This window comes from Oncorhynchus kisutch, unplaced genomic scaffold (assembly GCF_002021735.2).
Source record: "Oncorhynchus kisutch isolate 150728-3 unplaced genomic scaffold, Okis_V2 Okis05a-Okis16b_hom, whole genome shotgun sequence".
Taxonomy (NCBI): Eukaryota; Metazoa; Chordata; class Actinopteri; order Salmoniformes; family Salmonidae; genus Oncorhynchus; species Oncorhynchus kisutch.
Window position 1 is genome coordinate 6,504,175 of NW_022261982.1, and position 19,228 is coordinate 6,523,402.

At 46.6% G+C, this 19,228-nt stretch overlaps 1 protein-coding gene across 3 annotated transcripts; it reads left to right on the forward strand.

Moving 5' to 3' along the window:
* Window positions 1-251: 251 nt before the first annotated feature.
* Window positions 252-19,103, forward strand: LOC116359781 (NTPase KAP family P-loop domain-containing protein 1-like). Of its 3 annotated transcripts, none has more exons than XM_031813350.1 (13): window positions 252-551; window positions 4,077-4,148; window positions 5,377-5,505; window positions 11,430-11,704; window positions 13,125-13,289; window positions 13,666-13,938; window positions 14,136-14,486; window positions 15,890-16,003; window positions 16,175-16,597; window positions 17,196-17,330; window positions 17,418-17,519; window positions 17,622-17,816; window positions 18,171-19,103. In XM_031813350.1, exons 2-13 carry the CDS (start codon window positions 4,136-4,138, stop codon window positions 18,456-18,458), a joined length of 2,463 nt encoding a protein of 820 aa, XP_031669210.1. In that variant the 5' UTR covers window positions 252-551; window positions 4,077-4,135; the 3' UTR covers window positions 18,459-19,103. The 3 variants fall into 3 exon arrangements, with proteins under 3 accessions (XP_031669210.1, XP_031669211.1, XP_031669212.1); XM_031813351.1 differs by having other exon boundaries at window positions 253-551; window positions 14,136-14,351; XM_031813352.1 differs by lacking the exons at window positions 252-551; window positions 4,077-4,148; window positions 5,377-5,505 and adding an exon at window positions 10,894-10,910.
* The last annotated feature ends 125 nt before the right edge of the window (window positions 19,104-19,228 follow it).

Genomic DNA, 19,228 nt, shown 5'->3' on the forward strand with positions numbered 1-19,228 from the left:
CAGACAGACCGAATAGAGAGAGAGCCCTACAGACAGACCGAATAGAGAGAGAGAGAGCCCTAAAGACAGACAGAATAGAGAGAGGGCCCTACAGACAGACCGAATAGCGAGAGAGCCCTACAGACAGACCAAATAGAGAGAGAGAGCCCTACAGACAGACTGAATAGAGAGAGAGAGAGAGAGCCCTACAGACAGACCGAATAGAGAGAGAGCCCTACAGACAGACCAAATAGAGAGAGAGAGAGAACCCTACAGACAGACCAAATAGGGAGAGAGAGAGAGAGAGCCCTATAGACAGAAGGAGAAATGATCTAGTGAATAATTAGCTTTTAGCTGATATCGGCATTGTAAAGCTGTACAGCGGGCAGGAAGTTAGCCAGGCAGGCCCTGGGCTAGGGGTGTAAAGTTCACCACACCTTAGCCATTGTAGAGGTGGGTAGCAGCATTCTCTCTGTGGATCCCTCTCTCAGTCACAACAAGACAACATCTATTGATCCTGTTCCTGATCCGTGTTAGGAGGAGGAGTGGGTTCTGAGACTTCCAACTGAAAGGTAAGACCTCTGTTTCATCTGATGGGTTTTGATTGGATACAGGGCATTGTAGTGTACCTCAGATAGCTGAATTCTAAGTGGTTGCTCATGGTCAGTAAGCACTATGCTATCTTATAAAGAACACACCCACCTTATCCTGGACACACCCACCTTATCCTGGACACACCCACCTTATCCTGGATACACCCACTTTATCCTGGCAAGTCCTACTAACTGCATGTACACTACACATAGCCTATTGGATGGATTAGTAACTCAGTAACTCACTGGATGTATAGGACCTCAGTAACTCAATGGATGTATAGTAAACTCACTGGATGTATAGTAACTCACTGGATGTATAGTACTCAACTGAGTATGATGTAACTCAGCTGGATGTATAGTAACTCATTGGATGTATAGTAGACTTCAGTAACTCACTGAGTATAGTACTCAGTAACTCACTGATGTAGTCAACTCGTAAACTCACTGGATGTAGTAGTGAACCTCAAGTAACTCACTGGATGTCATATGTAACTTCAGGAACTCACTGTATGTATATGGAACTCAAGTAACTCACTGGATGTATTAGTACTCAGTAAATCACTGGGATGTAATAGGCAATCAGTAACTCAGTGATGTATAGGAACTCTAGTAACTCACTGGATGTACTGGATGTATAGTAACTCAGTACTCACTGGATGTAGTAACTCAGTAACCACTGGATGTATAGTAACTCAGTAACTCACTGGATGTATAGTAAACTCAGTAACTCACTGGATGTATAGTAACTCAGTACACTCACTGATGTAGTAGGAACGTCAGTAACTCACTGGATGTATAGTAACTCACTGGATGTATAGTAACTCACTGGATGTATAGTAACTACTGGATGTATAGTAACTCACTGGATGTATAGTAAACTCATTGGATGTATAGTAACTCAGTAACTCACTGGATGTATAGTAACTCAGTAACTCACTGGATGTATAGTAACTCAGTAACTCACTGGATGTATAGTAACTCAGTAACTCACTGGATGTATAGTAACTCAGTAACTCACTGGATGTATAGTAACTCAGTAAACTCACTGGATGTATAGTAACTCAGTAACTCACTGGATGTATAGTAACTCAGTAACTCACTGGATGTATAGTAACTCAGTAACTCACTGGATGTATAGTAACTCAGTAACTCACTGGATGTATAGGAACTCAGTAACTCACTGGATGTATAGTAACTCACTGGATGTATAGTAAGTCTAAATAGCACCAGAATGACAGACTCTGTATACATTGAGGTGTATTTTGTCACCAAGTCATTTTATTTCTATATTATCGACTGCTGCACTTTCTATATAACCCTGCTGTTATATTAGTATTCAATTCCCCCCACCCACCCTCTCTCTCTCTGTCTCTCTCTCTCCCTCTCTCTCCCTCTTCTCCCTCTCTCCCCCTGTCTCTCCCTCTGTCTCCCTCTCTCCCTCTCTCTCCCTCTCTCTCCCTCTCTCTCCCTCTCTCTCTCTCTCTCCCTCTCTCCCTCTCTCCCTCTCTCTCCCTCTCTCTCTCTCTCTCCCTCTCTCCCTCTCTCTCCCTCTCTCTCCCTCTCTCCCTCTCCCTGTCTCTCCCTGTCTCTCTCCCTGTCTCTCCCTGTCTCTCCCTCTCTCTCCCTCTCTCTCCCTCTCCTCTCCCTCTCTCTCCCTCTCTCTCCCTCTCTCTCTCTCCCTGTCTCTCCCTCTCTCTCCCTCTCTCCTCTCCTCTCTCTCCCTCTCTCTCTCTCCCTGTCTCTCCCTGTCTCTCCCTCTCTCTCCCTCTCTCTCCTCTCTCTCTCTCCCTGTCTCTCCCTCTCTCCCTCTCTCTCCCTCTCTCTCTCTCCCTGTCTCTCCCTCTCTCTCCCTCTCTCTCCCTCTCTCTCCCTCTCTCTCTCTCCCTGTCTCTCCCTGTCTCTCCCTGTCTCTCCCTCTCTCTCCCTCTCTCTCCCTCTCTCTCTCTCCCTGTCTCTCCCTCTCTCTCCCTCTCTCTCCCTCTCTCTCTCTCCCTGTCTCTCCCTCTCTCTTCCTCTCTCCCTGTCTCTCCCTGTTTCTCTGTCTCTCCCTGTCTCTCCCTGTTTCTCCCTGTCTCTCCCTCTCCCTCTCTCTCCCTCTCTCTCCCTCTCTCTCCCTCTCTCTCCCTCTCTCCCTGTCTCTCCCTGTTTCTCTGTCTCTCCCTGTCTCTCCCTGTTTCTCCCTGTCTCTCCCTCTCTCTCCCTCTCTCCCTGTTTCTCTCTCTCCCTCTCTCTCTCCCTGTTTCTCTCTGTCTCTCTCTGTCTCTCCCTCTCTCTCCCTGTCTCTCTCTGTCTCTCTCTCCCTGTTTCTCTCTCTCTCTCCCTGTTTCTCTCTGTCTCTCCCTGTCTCTCTCTGTCTCTCCCTCTCTCTCCCTGTTTCTCTCTGTCTCTCTCTGTCTCTCTCCCTGTTTCTCTCTGTCTCTCCCTGTCTCTCTCTGTCTCTCCCTCTCTCTCCCTGTTTCTCTCTGTCTCTCTCTGTCTCTCTCCCTGTTTCTCTCTGTCTCTCCCTCTCTCTCCCTGTTTCTCTCTGTCTCTCTCTCTCTCCCTGTTTCTCCCTGTCTCTCTCTGTCTCTCTCCCTGTTTCTCTCTGTCTCTCCCTGTTTCTCTCTGTCTCTCTCTCTCTCTGTCTCTCTCTCTCTCTCTCTCTCTGTCTCTCTCTGTCTCTCCCTGTTTCTCTCTGTCTCTCTCTGTCTCTCTCTGTCTCTCTCTCTACCTCTCTCCCACTCTGTGTCCCTTCTCTCTCTCTCTCTCTCTCTCTCTCTCTCTCTCTCTCTCTCTCTCTCTCTCTCTCTGTCTCTGTTTCTCTCTCTCTACCTCTCTCCCACTCTGTGTCCCTTCTCTCTCTCTCTCTCTCTCTCTCTCTGTCTCTCTCTCTCTCCCTGTTTCTCTCTGTCTCTCTCTGTATCTCTCTGTCTCTCTCTCTACCTCTCTCCCACTCTGTGTCCCTTCTCTCTCTCTCTCTCTCTCTCTCTCTCTCTCTCTCTCTCTCTCTCTCCCTGTTTCTCTCTGTCTCTCTCTGTCTCTCTCTGTCTCTCTCTGTCTCTCTCTCTACCTCTCTCCCACTCTGTGTCCCTTCTCTCTCTCTCTCTCTCTCTCTCTCTCTGTCTCTGTTTCTCTCTCTCTCTGTTTCTCTCTCTCCCTCTCTTTTTCCCTCCTCCTTCTCATTCACCTCCACCCTCCCTATCTCTCTCTGTTTCTCTCTGTCTCTCTGTCTCTCTCTCTACCTCTCTCCCACTCTGTGTCCCTTCTCTCTCCCTCTCTTTTTCCCTCCTCCTCCTCCTCCTCCTTCTCATTCACCTCCACCCTCTCTCTCTCTGTTTCTCTCTGTCTCTCTCTGTCTCTCTCTACCTCTCTCCCACTCTGTGTCCCTTCTCTCTCTCTCTCTCTCTCTCTCTCTCTCTCTCTCTCTCTCTGTCTCTGTTTCTCTCTCTCTCTGTTTCTCTCTCTCTCTCCCTCCCTCTCTTTCACCTGAGGATTTGTAAGTGTTATTCTTGTCATTCACAGATCACAAACAGCCATACATTACCATTATTCTCTGGGTACCGTTGGCAACAACCAATACAATGATAACAAAAGGTGAGCTCTCTCTTGAGAGAGATCATTGAGATTCCAGATTCCATTTCCTCCTCCAAATTGTTAGTTTCTAGGGTCCCTCACTCTCAACCCATCTCTGAGTTACCCTAGCCCAATTATGGCTGTGTGAACAGAATAGAACAGAACAGCACCTGAGCTGGAATTCACAAACACAGGACAGTGTCCCAAATGGCACCCTATTCCCTATGTAGTGCACTACTTTGGACCAGGGCCCTATTCCCTATGTAGTGCACTACTTTGGACCAGGGCCCTATTCCCTATGTAGTGCACTACTTTGGACCAGGGCCCTATTCCCTATGTAGTGCATTACTTTGGACCAGGGCCCTATTCCCTATGTAGTGCACCTCTTTGGACCAGAGCCCTATTCCCTATGTAGTGCACTACTTTGGACCAGGGCCCTATTCCCTATGTAGTGCACCTATTTGGACCAGAGCCCTATTCCCTATGTAGTGCACTACTTTGGACCAGAGCCCTATTCACTATGTAGTGCACCTCTTTGGACCAGGACCCTATTCCCTATGTAGTGCACTACTTTGGACCAGGGCCCTATTCCCCCATAGGGTTCTGGTCAAAAGTAGTGCACTACATAGGGAATAGGGCCCAGGTCCAAAGTAGTGCACTACATAGGGAATAGGGAGCCATTTCAGATGCAGTCATACTGTGGAGGTCACTCCCATCATTCAGAAAACACTGTCAATCATTAAAGAAATATCCTTTGGTATATGATTCATTAGTCCATTGTTGATATAGTCCCCAAAATGTTTTGCACTACATAGGGAATAGGGAGCCATTTCAGATGCAGTCATACAGTGGAGGTCACTCCCATCATTCAGAAAACACTGTCAATCATTAAAGAAATATCCTTTGGTATATGATTCATTAGTCCATTGTTGATATAGTCCCCAAAATGTTTTGCAGGTCAGCAATCAAATTTTAAAAATATACACTGGGGCAAAAAAGTATTTAGTCAGCCAACAATTGTGCAAGTTCTCCCACTTAAAAAGATGAGAGAGGCCTGTAATATTCAATCAAATTTCCAAGATATATAACTTTCAAAATGCAGAAATACAGCCGGTATTTTGGTCCCTTTATTTTTATCTTGTAGATGTTTTGTTTGTAGTTTCCCACTACATTTTAACTACTTAACCGAACCTATCAAAGTGCCTGGAAGGAACGTCCTGTGTTACATTTATCTCTCTTGATTCTATAGATTTGCTGTCGGATCACATCTATGCGTACGCTCTGTCCAAGACTCTGATTAAAGTGTCCTCTCCTGCTACAGTGGGCCTCTACTCATCATGTCAGAACCGCATCAACATGATCCTCAGATATATAGAGGGTAGGTAGACACCACGTGATCCTGTCTTATAGAGGGTAGGTAGACACCACATGATCCTGTCTTATAGAGGGTAGGTAGACACCACATGATCCTGTCTTATAGAGGGTAGGTAGACACTACCTGATCCTGTCTTATAGAGGGTAGGTAGACACCACATGATCCTGTCTCATAGAGGGTAGGTAAACACCACATGATCCTGTCTCATAGAGGGTAGGTAGACACCACATGATCCTGTCTCATAGAGGGTAGGTAGACACCACATGATCCTGTCTCATAGAGGGTAGACACCACATGATCCTGTCTTATAGAGGTTAGTTACACACCACATGATCCTGTCTCATAGAGGGTAGGTAGACACCACATGATCCTGTCTTATAGAGGGTAGACACCACATGATCCTGTCTTATAGAGGTTAGGTAGACACCACATGATCCTGTCTTATAGAGGGTAGGTAGACACCACATGATCCTGTCTTATAGAGGGTAGGTAGACACCACATGATCCTGTCTCATAGAGGGTAGGTAGACACCACATGATCCTGTGTTATAGAGAGTAGGTAGACACCACATGATCCTGTCTTATAGAGGGTAGGTGAACACAACATGATCCTGTCTCATAGAGGGTAGGTAGACACCACATGATCCTGTCTCATAGAGGGTAGGTAGACACCACATGATCCTGTCTTAGAGGGTAGACACCACATGATCCTGTCTTATAGAGGTTAGGTAGACACCACATGATCCTGTCATATAGAGGGTAGGTAGACACCACATGATCCTGTCTTATAGAGGGTAGGTAGACACCACATGATCCTGTCTCATAGAGGGTAGGTAGACACCACATTATCCTGTGTTATAGAGGGTAGGTGAACACTACATGATCCTGTCTTATAGAGGGTAGGTAGACACCACATGATCCTGTCATATAGAGGGTAGGTAGACACCACATGATCCTGTCTTATAGAGGGTAGGTAGACCCCACATGATCCTGTCTCATAGAGGGTAGGTAGACACCACATGATCCTGTGTTATAGAGAGTAGGTAGACACCACATGATCCTGTCTTATAGAGGGTAGGTGAACACAACATGATCCTGTCTCATAGAGGGTAGGTAGACACCACATGATCCTGTCTCATAGAGGGTAGGTAGACACCACATGATCCTGTCTTAGAGGGTAGACACCACATGATCCTGTCTTATAGAGGTTAGGTAGACACCACATGATCCTGTCATATAGAGGGTAGGTAGACACCACATGATCCTGTCTTATAGAGGGTAGGTAGACACCACATGATCCTGTCTCATAGAGGGTAGGTAGACACCACATTATCCTGTGTTATAGAGGGTAGGTGAACACTACATGATCCTGTCTTATAGAGGGTAGGTAGACACCACATGATCCTGTCATATAGAGGGTAGGTAGACACCACATGATCCTGTCTTATAGAGGGTAGGTAGACACCACATGATCCTGTCTCATAGAGGGTAGGTAGACACCACATTATCCTGTCTTATAGAGGGTAGGTGAACACTACATGATCCTGTCTCATAGAGGGTAGGTAGACACCACATGATCCTGTCTCATAGAGAGTAGGTAGACACAACATAATCCTGTCTCATAGAGGGTAGGTAGACACCACATGATCCTGTCTTATAGAGGGTAGGTGAACACTACATGATCCTGTCTTATAGAGGGTAGGTAGACACCACATGATCCTGTCTCATAGAGGGTAGGTAGACACCACATGATCCTGTCTCATAGAGGGTAGGTAGACACCACATGATCCTGTCTTATAGAGGGTAGGTAGACACCACATGATCCTGTCTCATAGAGGGTAGGTAGACACCACATGATCCTGTCTTATAGAGGGTAGGTAGACACCACATGATCCTGTCTCATAGAGGGTAGGTAGACACCACATTATCCTGTCTTATAGAGGGTAGGTGAACACTACATGATCCTGTCTTATAGAGGGTAGGTAGACACCACATGATCCTGTCTCATAGAGGGTAGGTAGACACCACATGATCCTGTCTCATAGAGAGTAGGTAGACACAACATAATCCTGTCTCATAGAGGGTAGGTAGACACCACATGATCCTGTCTTATAGAGGGTAGGTGAACACTACATGATCCTGTCTTATAGAGGGTAGGTAGACACCACATGATCCTGTCTCATAGAAGGTAGTTACACACAACATGATCCTGTCTTATAGAGGGTAGTTTCACACAACATGATCCTGTCATATAGAGGGTAGTTACACACAACATGATCCTGTCTTATAGAGTGTAGGTAGACACCACATGATCCTGTCTCATAGAGGGTAGTTACACACAACATGATCCTGTCTCATAGAGGGTAGTTACACACAACATGATCCTGTCTTATAGAGGGTAGTTACACACAACATGATCCTGTCTTATAGAGGGTAGGTAGACACCACATGATCCTGTCTTATAGAGGGTAGGTAGACACCACACGATCCTGTCTCATAGAGGGTAGGTAGACACCACATGATCCTGTCTCATAGAGGGTAGGTAGACACCACATTATCCTGTGTTATAGAGGGTAGGTAGACACCACATAATCCTGTCTCATAGAGGGTAAGTAGACACCACATGATCCTGTCTTATAGAGGGTAGGTGAACACTACATGATCCTGTCTTATAGAGGGTAGGTAGACACCACATGATCCTGTCTCATAGAGGGTAGGTAGACACCACATGATCCTGTCTCATAGAAAGTAGGTAGACACAACATAATCCTGTCTCATAGAGGGTATGGTAGACACCACATGATCCTGTCTTATAGAGGGTAGTTGCACACAACATGATCCTGTCATATAGAGGGTAGTTACACACAACATGATCCTGTCTTATAGAGTGTAGGTAGACACCACATGATCCTGTCTCATAGAGGGTAGTTACACACAACATGATCCTGTCTTATAGAGGGTAGTTACACACAACATGATCCTGTCTTATAGAGGGTAGGTAGACACCACATGATCCTGTCTTATAGAGGGTAGGTAGACACCACATGATCCTGTCTTATAGAGGGTAGGTAGACACCACATGATCCTCAGATATATAGAGGGTAGGTAGACAACACATGATCCTGTCTTATAGAGGGTGGGTAGACACCACATGATCCTGTCTTATAGAGGGTAGGTAGACACCACATGATCCTGTCTTATAGAGGGTAGGTAGACCCCACATGATCCTGTCTCATAGAGGGTAGGTAGACACCACATGATCCTGTCTCATAGAGGGTAGGTAGACACCACATGATCCTGTCTTATAGAGGGTAGGTAGACACCACATGATCCTGTCTCATAGAGGGTAGGTGACCACAACATGATCCTTTCTTATAGAGGGTAGGTAGAGACCACATGATCCTGTCTTATAGAGGGTAGGTAGACACCACATGATCCTGTCTCATAGAGGGTAGGTAGAGACCACATGATCCTGTCTCATAGAGAGTAGGTAGACACAACATAATCCTGTCTCATAGAGGGTAGGTAGACACCACATGATCCTGTCTTATAGAGGGTAGGTGAACACTACATGATCCTGTCTTATAGAGGGTAGGTAGACACCACATGATCCTGTCTCATAGAGGGTAGGTAGACACCACATGATCCTGTCTCATAGAGGGTAGGTAGACACCACATGATCCTGTCTTAGAGGGTAGACACCACATGATCCTGTCTTATAGAGGGTAGGTAGACACCACATGATCCTGTCTTATAGAGGGTAGGTAGACCCCACATGATCCTGTCTCATAGAGGGTAGGTAGACACCACATGATCCTGTCTCATAGAGGGTAGGTAGACACCACATGATCCTGTCTTATAGAGGGTAGGTAGACACCACATGATCCTGTCTCATAGAGGGTAGGTGACCACAACATGATCCTTTCTTATAGAGGGTAGGTAGAGACCACATGATCCTGTCTTATAGAGGGTAGGTAGACACCACATGATCCTGTCTCATAGAGGGTAGGTAGAGACCACATGATCCTGTCTCATAGAGAGTAGGTAGACACAACATAATCCTGTCTCATAGAGGGTAGGTAGACACCACATGATCCTGTCTTATAGAGGGTAGGTGAACACTACATGATCCTGTCTTATAGAGGGTAGGTAGACACCACATGATCCTGTCTCATAGAGGGTAGGTAGACACCACATGATCCTGTCTCATAGAGGGTAGGTAGACACCACATTATCCTGTCTTATAGAGGGTAGGTGAACACTACATGATCCTGTCTTATAGAGGGTAGGTAGACACCACATGATCCTGTCTCATAGAGGGTAGGTAGACACCACATGATCCTGTCTCATAGAGAGTAGGTAGACACAACATAATCCTGTCTCATAGAGGGTAGGTAGACACCACATGATCCTGTCTTATAGAGGGTAGGTGAACACTACATGATCCTGTCTTATAGAGGGTAGGTAGACACCACATGATCCTGTCTCATAGAGGGTAGGTAGACACCACATGATCCTGTCTCATAGAGGGTAGTTACACACAACATGATCCTGTCTTATAGAGGGTAGTTTCACACAACATGATCCTGTCATATAGAGGGTAGTTACACACAACATGATCCTGTCTTATAGAGTGTAGGTAGACACCACATGATCCTGTCTCATAGAGGGTAGTTACACACAACATGATCCTGTCTCATAGAGGGTAGTTACACACAACATGATCCTGTCTTATAGAGGGTAGTTACACACAACATGATCCTGTCTTATAGAGGGTAGGTAGACACCACATGATCCTGTCTTATAGAGGGTAGGTAGACACCACATGATCCTGTCTCATAGAGGGTAGGTAGACACCACATTATCCTGTGTTATAGAGGGTAGGTAGACACCACATAATCCTGTCTCATAGAGGGTAAGTAGACACCACATGATCCTGTCTTATAGAGGGTAGGTGAACACTACATGATCCTGTCTTATAGAGGGTAGGTAGACACCACATGATCCTGTCTCATAGAGGGTAGGTAGACACCACATGATCCTGTCTCATAGAGAGTAGGTAGACACAACATAATCCTGTCTCATAGAGGGTATGGTAGACACCACATGATCCTGTCTTATAGAGGGTAGTTGCACACAACATGATCCTGTCATATAGAGGGTAGTTACACACAACATGATCCTGTCTTATAGAGTGTAGGTAGACACCACATGATCCTGTCTCATAGAGGGTAGTTACACACAACATGATCCTGTCTTATAGAGGGTAGTTACACACAACATGATCCTGTCTTATAGAGGGTAGGTGGACACCACATGATCCTGTCTTATAGAGGGTAGGTAGACACCACATGATCCTGTCTTATAGAGGGTAGGTAGACACCACATGATCCTCAGATATATAGAGGGTAGGTAGACAACACATGATCCTGTCTTATAGAGGGTAGGTAGACACCACATGATCCTGTCTTATAGAGGGTAGGTAGACACCACATGATCCTGTCTTATAGAGGGTAGGTAGACCCCACATGATCCTGTCTCATAGAGGGTAGGTAGACACCACATGATCCTGTCTCATAGAGGGTAGGTAGACACCACATGATCCTGTCTTATAGAGGGTAGGTAGACACCACATGATCCTGTCTCATAGAGGGTAGGTGACCACAACATGATCCTTTCTTATAGAGGGTAGGTAGAGACCACATGATCCTGTCTTATAGAGGGTAGGTAGACACCACATGATCCTGTCTCATAGAGGGTAGATACAACATGATCCTGTCATATAGAGTGTTGACGATATTCATCTACGCAGGATGCTCAGCGTTAGAAAGTAGCCCTAACGCCCAGAGCTAGAATGAATATATCCTTATCTCACTGTTCTCTTTCTCTCTCTCTCTCTCTCTCTTGCTCGCTCGCTCCTTGACTAGTCCATATGGAGCAGGAGGCAGAGAGGAGGGAGCGGAGTTACCAGGGCAGGTCCAAGCCTCGTTCCGTCAAAGCCTCCATCACTGGTCTCCTAGCTCTGATCTGCAGGCTGCTGTTCTACCGACCCGTCTGGACCGAGGAGAACCAGCGGCGGAAGAATGTCCGGTTCATCTATGTTCGGTTCTCCGCATGGCACTTCGCCGGGAGTGACCTCCTCTGGGCGGGGCTGGTGATGAGACTGTGCCTGGCACTGCAGGAGAGCTTCGGGAAACTTCAGGTGGGTTACCCTAGAGGTTAGAGATTAACTTCAGGTAGGTAGCCTAGAGGTTAGAGGTTAACTTCAGGTAGGTAGCCTAGAGGTTAGAGGTTAACTTCAGGTAAGTAACCTAGAGGTTAGAGATTAACTTCAGGTAGGTAGTCTAGAGGTTAGAGGTTAACTTCAGGTAGGTAGCCTAGAGGTTAGAGGTTAACTTCAGGTAGGTAGTCTAGAGGTTAGAGGTTAACTTCAGTTAAGTAACCTAGAGGTTAGAGGTTAACTTCAGGTAGGTAGTCTAGAGGTTAGAGGTTAACTTCAGGTAGGTAACCTAGAGGTTAGAGGTTAACTTCAGGTAGGTAGCCTAGAGGTTAGAGGTTAACTACAGGTAGGTAGCCTAGAGGCTAGAGGTTAACTTCAGGTAGGTAGTCTAGAGGTTAGAGGTTAACTTCAGGTAGGTAACCTAGAGGTTAGAGGTTAACTTCAGGTAGGTAGCCTAGAGGTTAGAGGTTAACTTCAGGTAAGTAACCTAGAGGTTAGAGATTAACTTCAGGTAGGTAGTCTTGAGGTTAGAGGTTAACTTCTGGTAGGTAGCCTAGAGGTTAGAGGTTAACTTCAGGTAGGTAGTCTAGAGGTTAGAGGTTAACTTCAGGTAGGTAACCTAGAGGTTAGAGGTTAACTTCAGGTAGGTAGCCTAGAGGTTAGAGGTTAACTTCAGGTAAGTAACCTAGAGGTTAGAGATTAACTTCAGGTAGGTAGTCTAGAGGTTAGAGGTTAACTTCTGGTAGGTAGCCTAGAGGTTAGAGGTTAACTTCAGGTAGGTAGTCTAGAGGTTAGAGGTTAACTTCAGGTAAGTAACCTAGAGGTTAGAGGTTAACTTCAGGTAGGTAGTCTAGAGGTTAGAGGTTAACTTCAGGTAGGTAACCTAGAGGTTAGAGGTTAACTTCAGGTAGGTAGCCTAGAGGTTAGAGGTTAACTTCAGGTAGGTAGTCTAGAGGTTATAGGTTAACTTCAGGTAGGTAACCTAGAGGTTAGAGGTTAACTTCAGGTAAGTAACCTAGAGATTAGAGGTTAACTTCAGGTAGGTAGCCTAGAGGTTAGAGGTTAACTTCAGGTCGGTGAACTAGAGGTTACAGGTTGACTTCAGGTAGGTAACCTAGAGGTTGACTTCAGGTAGGTAACCTAGAGGCTAGAGGTTGACTTCAGGTAGGTGACCTAGAGGTTAGAGGTATACTTCAGGTAGGTGACCTAGAGGTTCACTTCCGGTAGGTAACCTAGAGGTTAGCGTTCTCCCTCATAAAATAGGTCCTTTGACCTCAACAGGACTTCCTGTATAAACTAATGGTTAAATCCAATAAGAGGTGAGAGCTTTGTCAGTTCCAAACCCAGTTCTGACTGGAAACATCAAGATAACGGACAACAAAGTCTTCTTGTTGTTCTTCAGCTGGGCCTGTACCGCGTGGCGCAGCACAACGAGGAGGATGAGGTGAAGAAGAAGGTGATTGAAAACACATCGTCAGAGTGGAGATCTAAGAAGTTCTGCTGTTTCCCCCTCTGGTCCCTGGTCCTGGCCGTGCTGCTGGCTGCTCTCATAGTCCTCGTCTTTCTGGTGAGAATCAGAAGGTTGTTAGAGGCTGCTTCCCAAATGACACTCTTTTGCCTTCAATGTGCACTACCTTGGAGTAAAAGTAGTGCACTATGTAGGGAACGGGGTTCCAACCTGGGATAGAACCATAGTAACAAGTCCATTCATGTTCTAGTATCCCATAATATGTTTAGCATAAACGAGGAAGAATTGTAAACAAAGGGACCAGTGAAGCAAGGTGATACAATATGACGACGAGTGAGGGAATCTTTGGCAGCATGAAAAATTTCACCAATCAGCATTAAGATGGAAAAATAACACATTAATTGTGAATTTCAGCGAACAAGTCAGTGAACATGGAGTAGGACGTTGTCCTGACCTTGTGTTCCTGCACCTATAGGTGAAGTATGGCTTCCCAGAGGTTCCAGACGCACCTGAACTGGACGGACTGGGATCCGGAAACGGAACAGGAGGAGAAGAAGGTCCGAGTGAAGCCCAAAGAGGGGCCGGGGTGTTGGAGGGCCTGGCGTTCGCTGTCTTCGGGCTTCCTGCAGCAGCAGCTATGAGATTCATCTTCCAGATGGGAAAGAACCTGATCTTCAACCAGGACCTGAACGTCCGTAAGGCGCTGGACAACGAGAGGGTCAGCGGCCAACTGGGGTTCATGAACGAGGTGAGGGAGGATATAATTGCACCCTATTCCCTACAGAATGCACTATTTTAGATAAATTCACCAACTTTTGACCAATGAATCAGCTCCCTAACCTGCTTTCTCCAACTTTTTATCTTTCTTTCTCTTTTACTCTCTCTCTCACCTCTCTCTCTCTGTTTCTCTGTCTCTGTTTGTCTCTCTCTCCCTTCCTCTCCCAGGTGAGGAAGGAGATGTGGCTGTTGTCCAGGTTCATCCTGTTCATGGAGGTATTTGAGCAGAGGAGGATCCGCGTGGTTCTGGAGATCACTAACCTGGACCGATGTGCTCCTAAGAAGATCGTTGGTGTCCTGGATGCTATCAGTATACTGCTCTCTGATGAGGAGTCCCCCTTTATCTCTCTGCTGGCAGTCAACCCTGAGGTCCTGGTTCAACAGGTACATATTGTGTTATCAGTCAACCCTGAGGTCCTGGTTCAACAGCTACATATTGTATTATCAGTCAACCCTGAGGTCCTGGTTCAACAGGTACATATTGTATTATCAGTCAACCCTGAGGTCCTGGTTCAACAGGTACATATTTTATTATCAGTCAACCCTGAGGTCATGGTTCAACAGGTACATATTGTATTATCAGTCAACCCTGAGGTCCCGGTTCAACAGGTACATATTGTATTATCAGTCAACCCTGAGGTCCTGGTTCTACAGGTACATATTGTATTATCAGTCAACCCTGAGGTCCCGGTTCAACAGGTAGACTAAGAGTCGATTGATTTCTATACATACGAACAACAACTTACAAACAATGGTCAGACCCGCAGGCTCCCACCCCCATCCCTGACCTCACCCCCATCCCTGACCACACCCCCATCCCTGACCACACTCCCATCCCGGACCACACCTCCATCCCTGACCACACCCCCATCCCTCAACACACCCCCATCCCTGACCACACCCCCACCCCTGACCACACCCCCATCCATGACCACACCCCCATCCCTGACCACACCCCCATCCCTAGTGCCTGTATCATTGTTTGCCACTTGGCCTCAAATTGTGCCAATTTGTTTTCTCGTCACCCATTCTATTTCAATAATAAATCATTAGATGTTTTCATTGTGTTAATGATGGAGGATCATTTGATTTCCACGTTCTTTTGAGTCGTTTTTTTTTCAAGATGAGTGATGAGAAGAGAATGGTCCAGCCCGTTGGGTATCTCCCTACACCCCATATGCCATGTCTTGAAATATGCAGACAGATTTCTACAGTTTTAATCAACAACAGCGGTCACAGAATTAAGCCCTGTGGAAGACGCTTTTTAAATTCCAGGGTTGAGTTCAGTACTAAACAGAAATATGTATATACAGTAGTAGTAATAATAATAATAATAATAATCATAATACAATCTGGGTAACTGTTGGGACCCTCATGATAAGAATAAGTCACACACAGTAAAGTATATCCCCTATAACAGTGGTTCCCAACTCCAGTCTTCCAGTACCCCAACAGTGGTTCCCAACTCCAGTCTTCCAGTACCCCAACAGTGGTTCCCAACTCCAGTCCTTCAGTACCCCAACAGTGGTTCCCAACTCCAGTCCTCCAGTGGTTCCCAACTCCAGTCCTCCAGTGGTTCCCAACTCCAGTCCTCCAGTGGTTCCCAACTCCAGTCGTCCAGTGGTTCCCAACTCCAGTCCTCCAGTGGTTCCCAACTCCAGTCTTCCAGTCCTCCAGTGGTTCCCAACTCCAGTCCTCCAGTGGTTCCCAACTCCAGTCCTCCAGTGGTTCCCAACTCCAGTCCTCCAGTGGTTCCCAACTCCAGTCCTCCAGTGGTTCCCAACTCCAGTCCTCCAGTGGTTCCCAACTCCAGTCTTCCAGTCCTCCAGTGGTTCCAGTACTCCAGTGGTTCCCTCCAGTCCTCCACTACCCCCAATAATGCCTTTCATTACTAAAGAACACAGTTTGTTTCTCTCCAACAGGTGAACTATGCAGACGGGTGCTTCAGTAAAGAAGACAGAGCCTATGCCTTCCTGAACCGCATCGTGACCCTGGCCTTCACCATACCACCGCTCTGCCACACCTCCAAGCACAAGGTGTTCTATATGAAATGGATACATTGTATCAAATAAATCAAGAGTTTGCTGCCATTCATAATCTGTAATTCTTCCAAAATGTGTAAAAACACAAATCTATTCTCTCTCTCTCTCTCTCTCTCTCTCTCTCTCTCTCTTCTGCTCTCTGTTTCTCTCCATCTCTCTCCCAAGGTGTTCTACAATATCGTTAGCGGCCAATCAGAGATCACGGAAGAAGCCAAGGGTCATGGGTCAAAGGGGATCGAGCTGAGAGAGCTGGACCTGGGCAGCCCGAAGTCATCCCTCTCCTGGATCGAGAGCACCCCCCAAACAAAGGAGACATCAAGTATTCTGACGGAGGCCAGTATTCCTTTGATAGACAACAACCACATCAAGGAGGCGCATGTGGCGTTTGATCTGAGTGAGGATGAGGTGGACAAGGCGATAGAATCAGCGCTGGAGAGCATCCTGTCCAGTAACAGAGGGAACCTCCACCACTACATCTCTGATGACACCATGTTCATGAGACGGGTCATCAACTCCATCAGGGTCACCGTGGTGCTCATGGAGGCTCTGAAGACTGAGCTGCCTCCGCCAGAGAACATCGCTGCCTGGGTACTGTAACACCCCTCTTTATGTTGTGGAGAGGGAGGGAGGGAGGGAGGGAGGGAGGGAGGGAGGGAGGGAGGGAGGGAGGGAGGGAGGGAGGGAGGGAGGGAGTGAGGGAGGGAGGGAGAATGAGGGTGAGGGAGGGAGGGAGAATGAGGGAGTGAGTGAGTGAGTGAGTGAGTGAGTGAGTGAGTGAGTGAGTGAGGGAGTGAGTGAGTGAGTGAGTGAGTGAGTGAGTGAGTGAGTGAGGGAGGGAGGGAGGGAGGGAGGGAGGGAGGGAGGGAGGGAGGGAGGGAGGGAGGGAGGAGGGAGGGAGGGAGGGAGGGAGGGAGGGAGGGAGGGAGGGAGGGAGAATGAGGGAGTGAGTGAGTGAGTGAGTGAGTGAGTGAGTGAGTGAGTGAGTGAGTGAGTTAGAAAAACGTAAGTCGGTTGGGGCGTCTGATATGTTTGTTGGCCTTTACTGAAAGCATTGTGGAGATAGAAAACATGGACTAACTGTAATGATCACAACATTAGAGTAAAACGTGGAATGGAATTCTAAGCGACAGTTTGTAGTGTAATGAAAACATGGACTGGATTAACAGTAATGTTCACCACATTACAGGTCGTTCTTGCCAACCATTGGCCCTGTCGTCTCAGCTGGATCCTACAGTGTCTGGAGGACGAGCAGCAGAGAGCAGAGATCGATGACGCCGTCGGGGCGGCGACAGTCGTCGACGAGTCCAAGGCTTTGTGGGAGGTCTGCTAAATGGCATATATTATTATAATTAAATTCTACATTATTATTTTATATATTATTAATGCATTATTATATACATTATAATAGGTGTTCAGCGACTCGAGGATGGAGCTTCACATGATGAGGGAGGAGATCGAAGACCTGCTGGAGCAGGACGGAGATCCAGAGATGTTTGAGATGTTCCTCAAGGTGTGTGTTGCGTTTACGCTCCTCCGGGACAGATTTGAACCAGCGACCTGTGTTTGTGTGTGCATCTCTCCAACACTTCATCTTCATCTTCCAATCCTCAAGGTGCATTTCCAGTTCAGGGTGAGGGACGCGGAGAGGTTCAAGCTGACCACGGTTAACCTGGATCATTCTATCAAGAGGGAACTGGCCCGGATCAGAGGGACCACCGGACTGAAGAATTCTGGGTGGGGGAGGAACCTGGCTCCTCTCAACATCAGGACTGTTATCAACATGACCTCTGAGGACGTCTGCAAAGCGGTAGGGGGTTGGTTGTGTCCCACATGGCACCCTATATAGTGCACTCCATTAGACCAGGGTCCATAGCCACCTTTAGACCTCAGATAAATACAATAAAGATGTTTTATTTTTGTATTTAACTAGGCAAATCAGTTAAAAACAAATTCTTATTTACAATGACTTTCTATGAGCAGTGCGTTAACTGCCTTGTTCAGGGGCAGAATGACAGATTTTTACCTTGTCAGCTCAGGGATTTGATCTAGCAACCTTTTGGTTACTAGTCCAACGCTCCAACCACTAGGCTACCTGCCTCCCCAAACATGTTAAACTGAAATGTACTTTCTATGTTCTGCATCTTTCCAAATTCCCCAAAAGCTGGCGAGGATGAACCTCCCTAAGAAGTACGCAGACATCGTCCGTAGCAATGACCTCACCGGCCAGGCGCTGGTCTTCGGTGATCCCGACGACCTCAAACAGCTGCTGCAGATGACCTTCGGGGAGTGGACGACCTTCAGACTCCACTTCCTGGGTATCGGTGGGAGGGCCCAAAGTGGAGCCAAGGCCACTTCCCTAAACCCCAAACCACTGACCAATCAGCAGTCCAAACAACCTAAATTCGGTCCCCACAGCCACGGGTCAACATTAAATCTGTCTTTTTCTTGATGCCTTGGCGAGATAGAGATGCATGATAAACGGAATGGTCTGTGTATTGATGTGTAGTACCCATGAGAACCTACCTATCTATTGTGTAATGACAGTGAACTGCATTCCTCTGCCAGCTCCTGTTGAGCTTTCAGTTGCTCAAACCAGGGTAAAGTTCAAAGGAATGCAATTCATTTAACTGGTTAATAGTTACTTAGATTACATTTTCTATTACATTTAGTTACATTTAACTGGTTAATAGTTACTTAGATTACATTCATGCCATTGGATACATTACAAATGGACTTACTGTCCACCAACAAAATAAAATAACACACAGAACTATTTAAAAAATGCAAAAGTATAACAAAAAGGGTCTCTACTCATATTACAGAGGGGTAAAAGCTTCGGACGACACCAAGTTGAACTTTGTAGCACCTACAGATGAAATATGGTCTCAAGAGGAGGAGCCTGGGTAAGGCTGAAATGTCCTGAATATACAGACTTCTTTCAATTATTTATCAATTGTGCTTTTAGATACAGATGTCAATAATATGTCAACAATCCTACCAGTGGAGGCTGCTGAGAGGAGGACGGCTCATAATAATGTCTGGAACGGAGCGAATGGAACGGCATCAAACACCTGGAAACCATGGAAACCATGTGTTTGATGTATTTGATACCATTCCGTGGATTCCGCTCCAGTCAATACCACGAGCCTGTCCTCCCCAATTAAAGTTCCGCTCAAGTCATTACCACGAGCCTGTCCTCCCCAGTTAAAGTTCCGCTCC

Coding starts and splice junctions, on each gene's coding strand:
- LOC116359781 (XM_031813350.1), top strand. Junction 14,487..15,889: donor CTGAGGTCCTGGTTCAACAG/GTACATATTTTA, acceptor TCTCTCCAACAG/GTGAACTATGCAGACGGGTG. Junction 16,598..17,195: donor CAGAGAACATCGCTGCCTGG/GTACTGTAACAC, acceptor ACCACATTACAG/GTCGTTCTTGCCAACCATTG.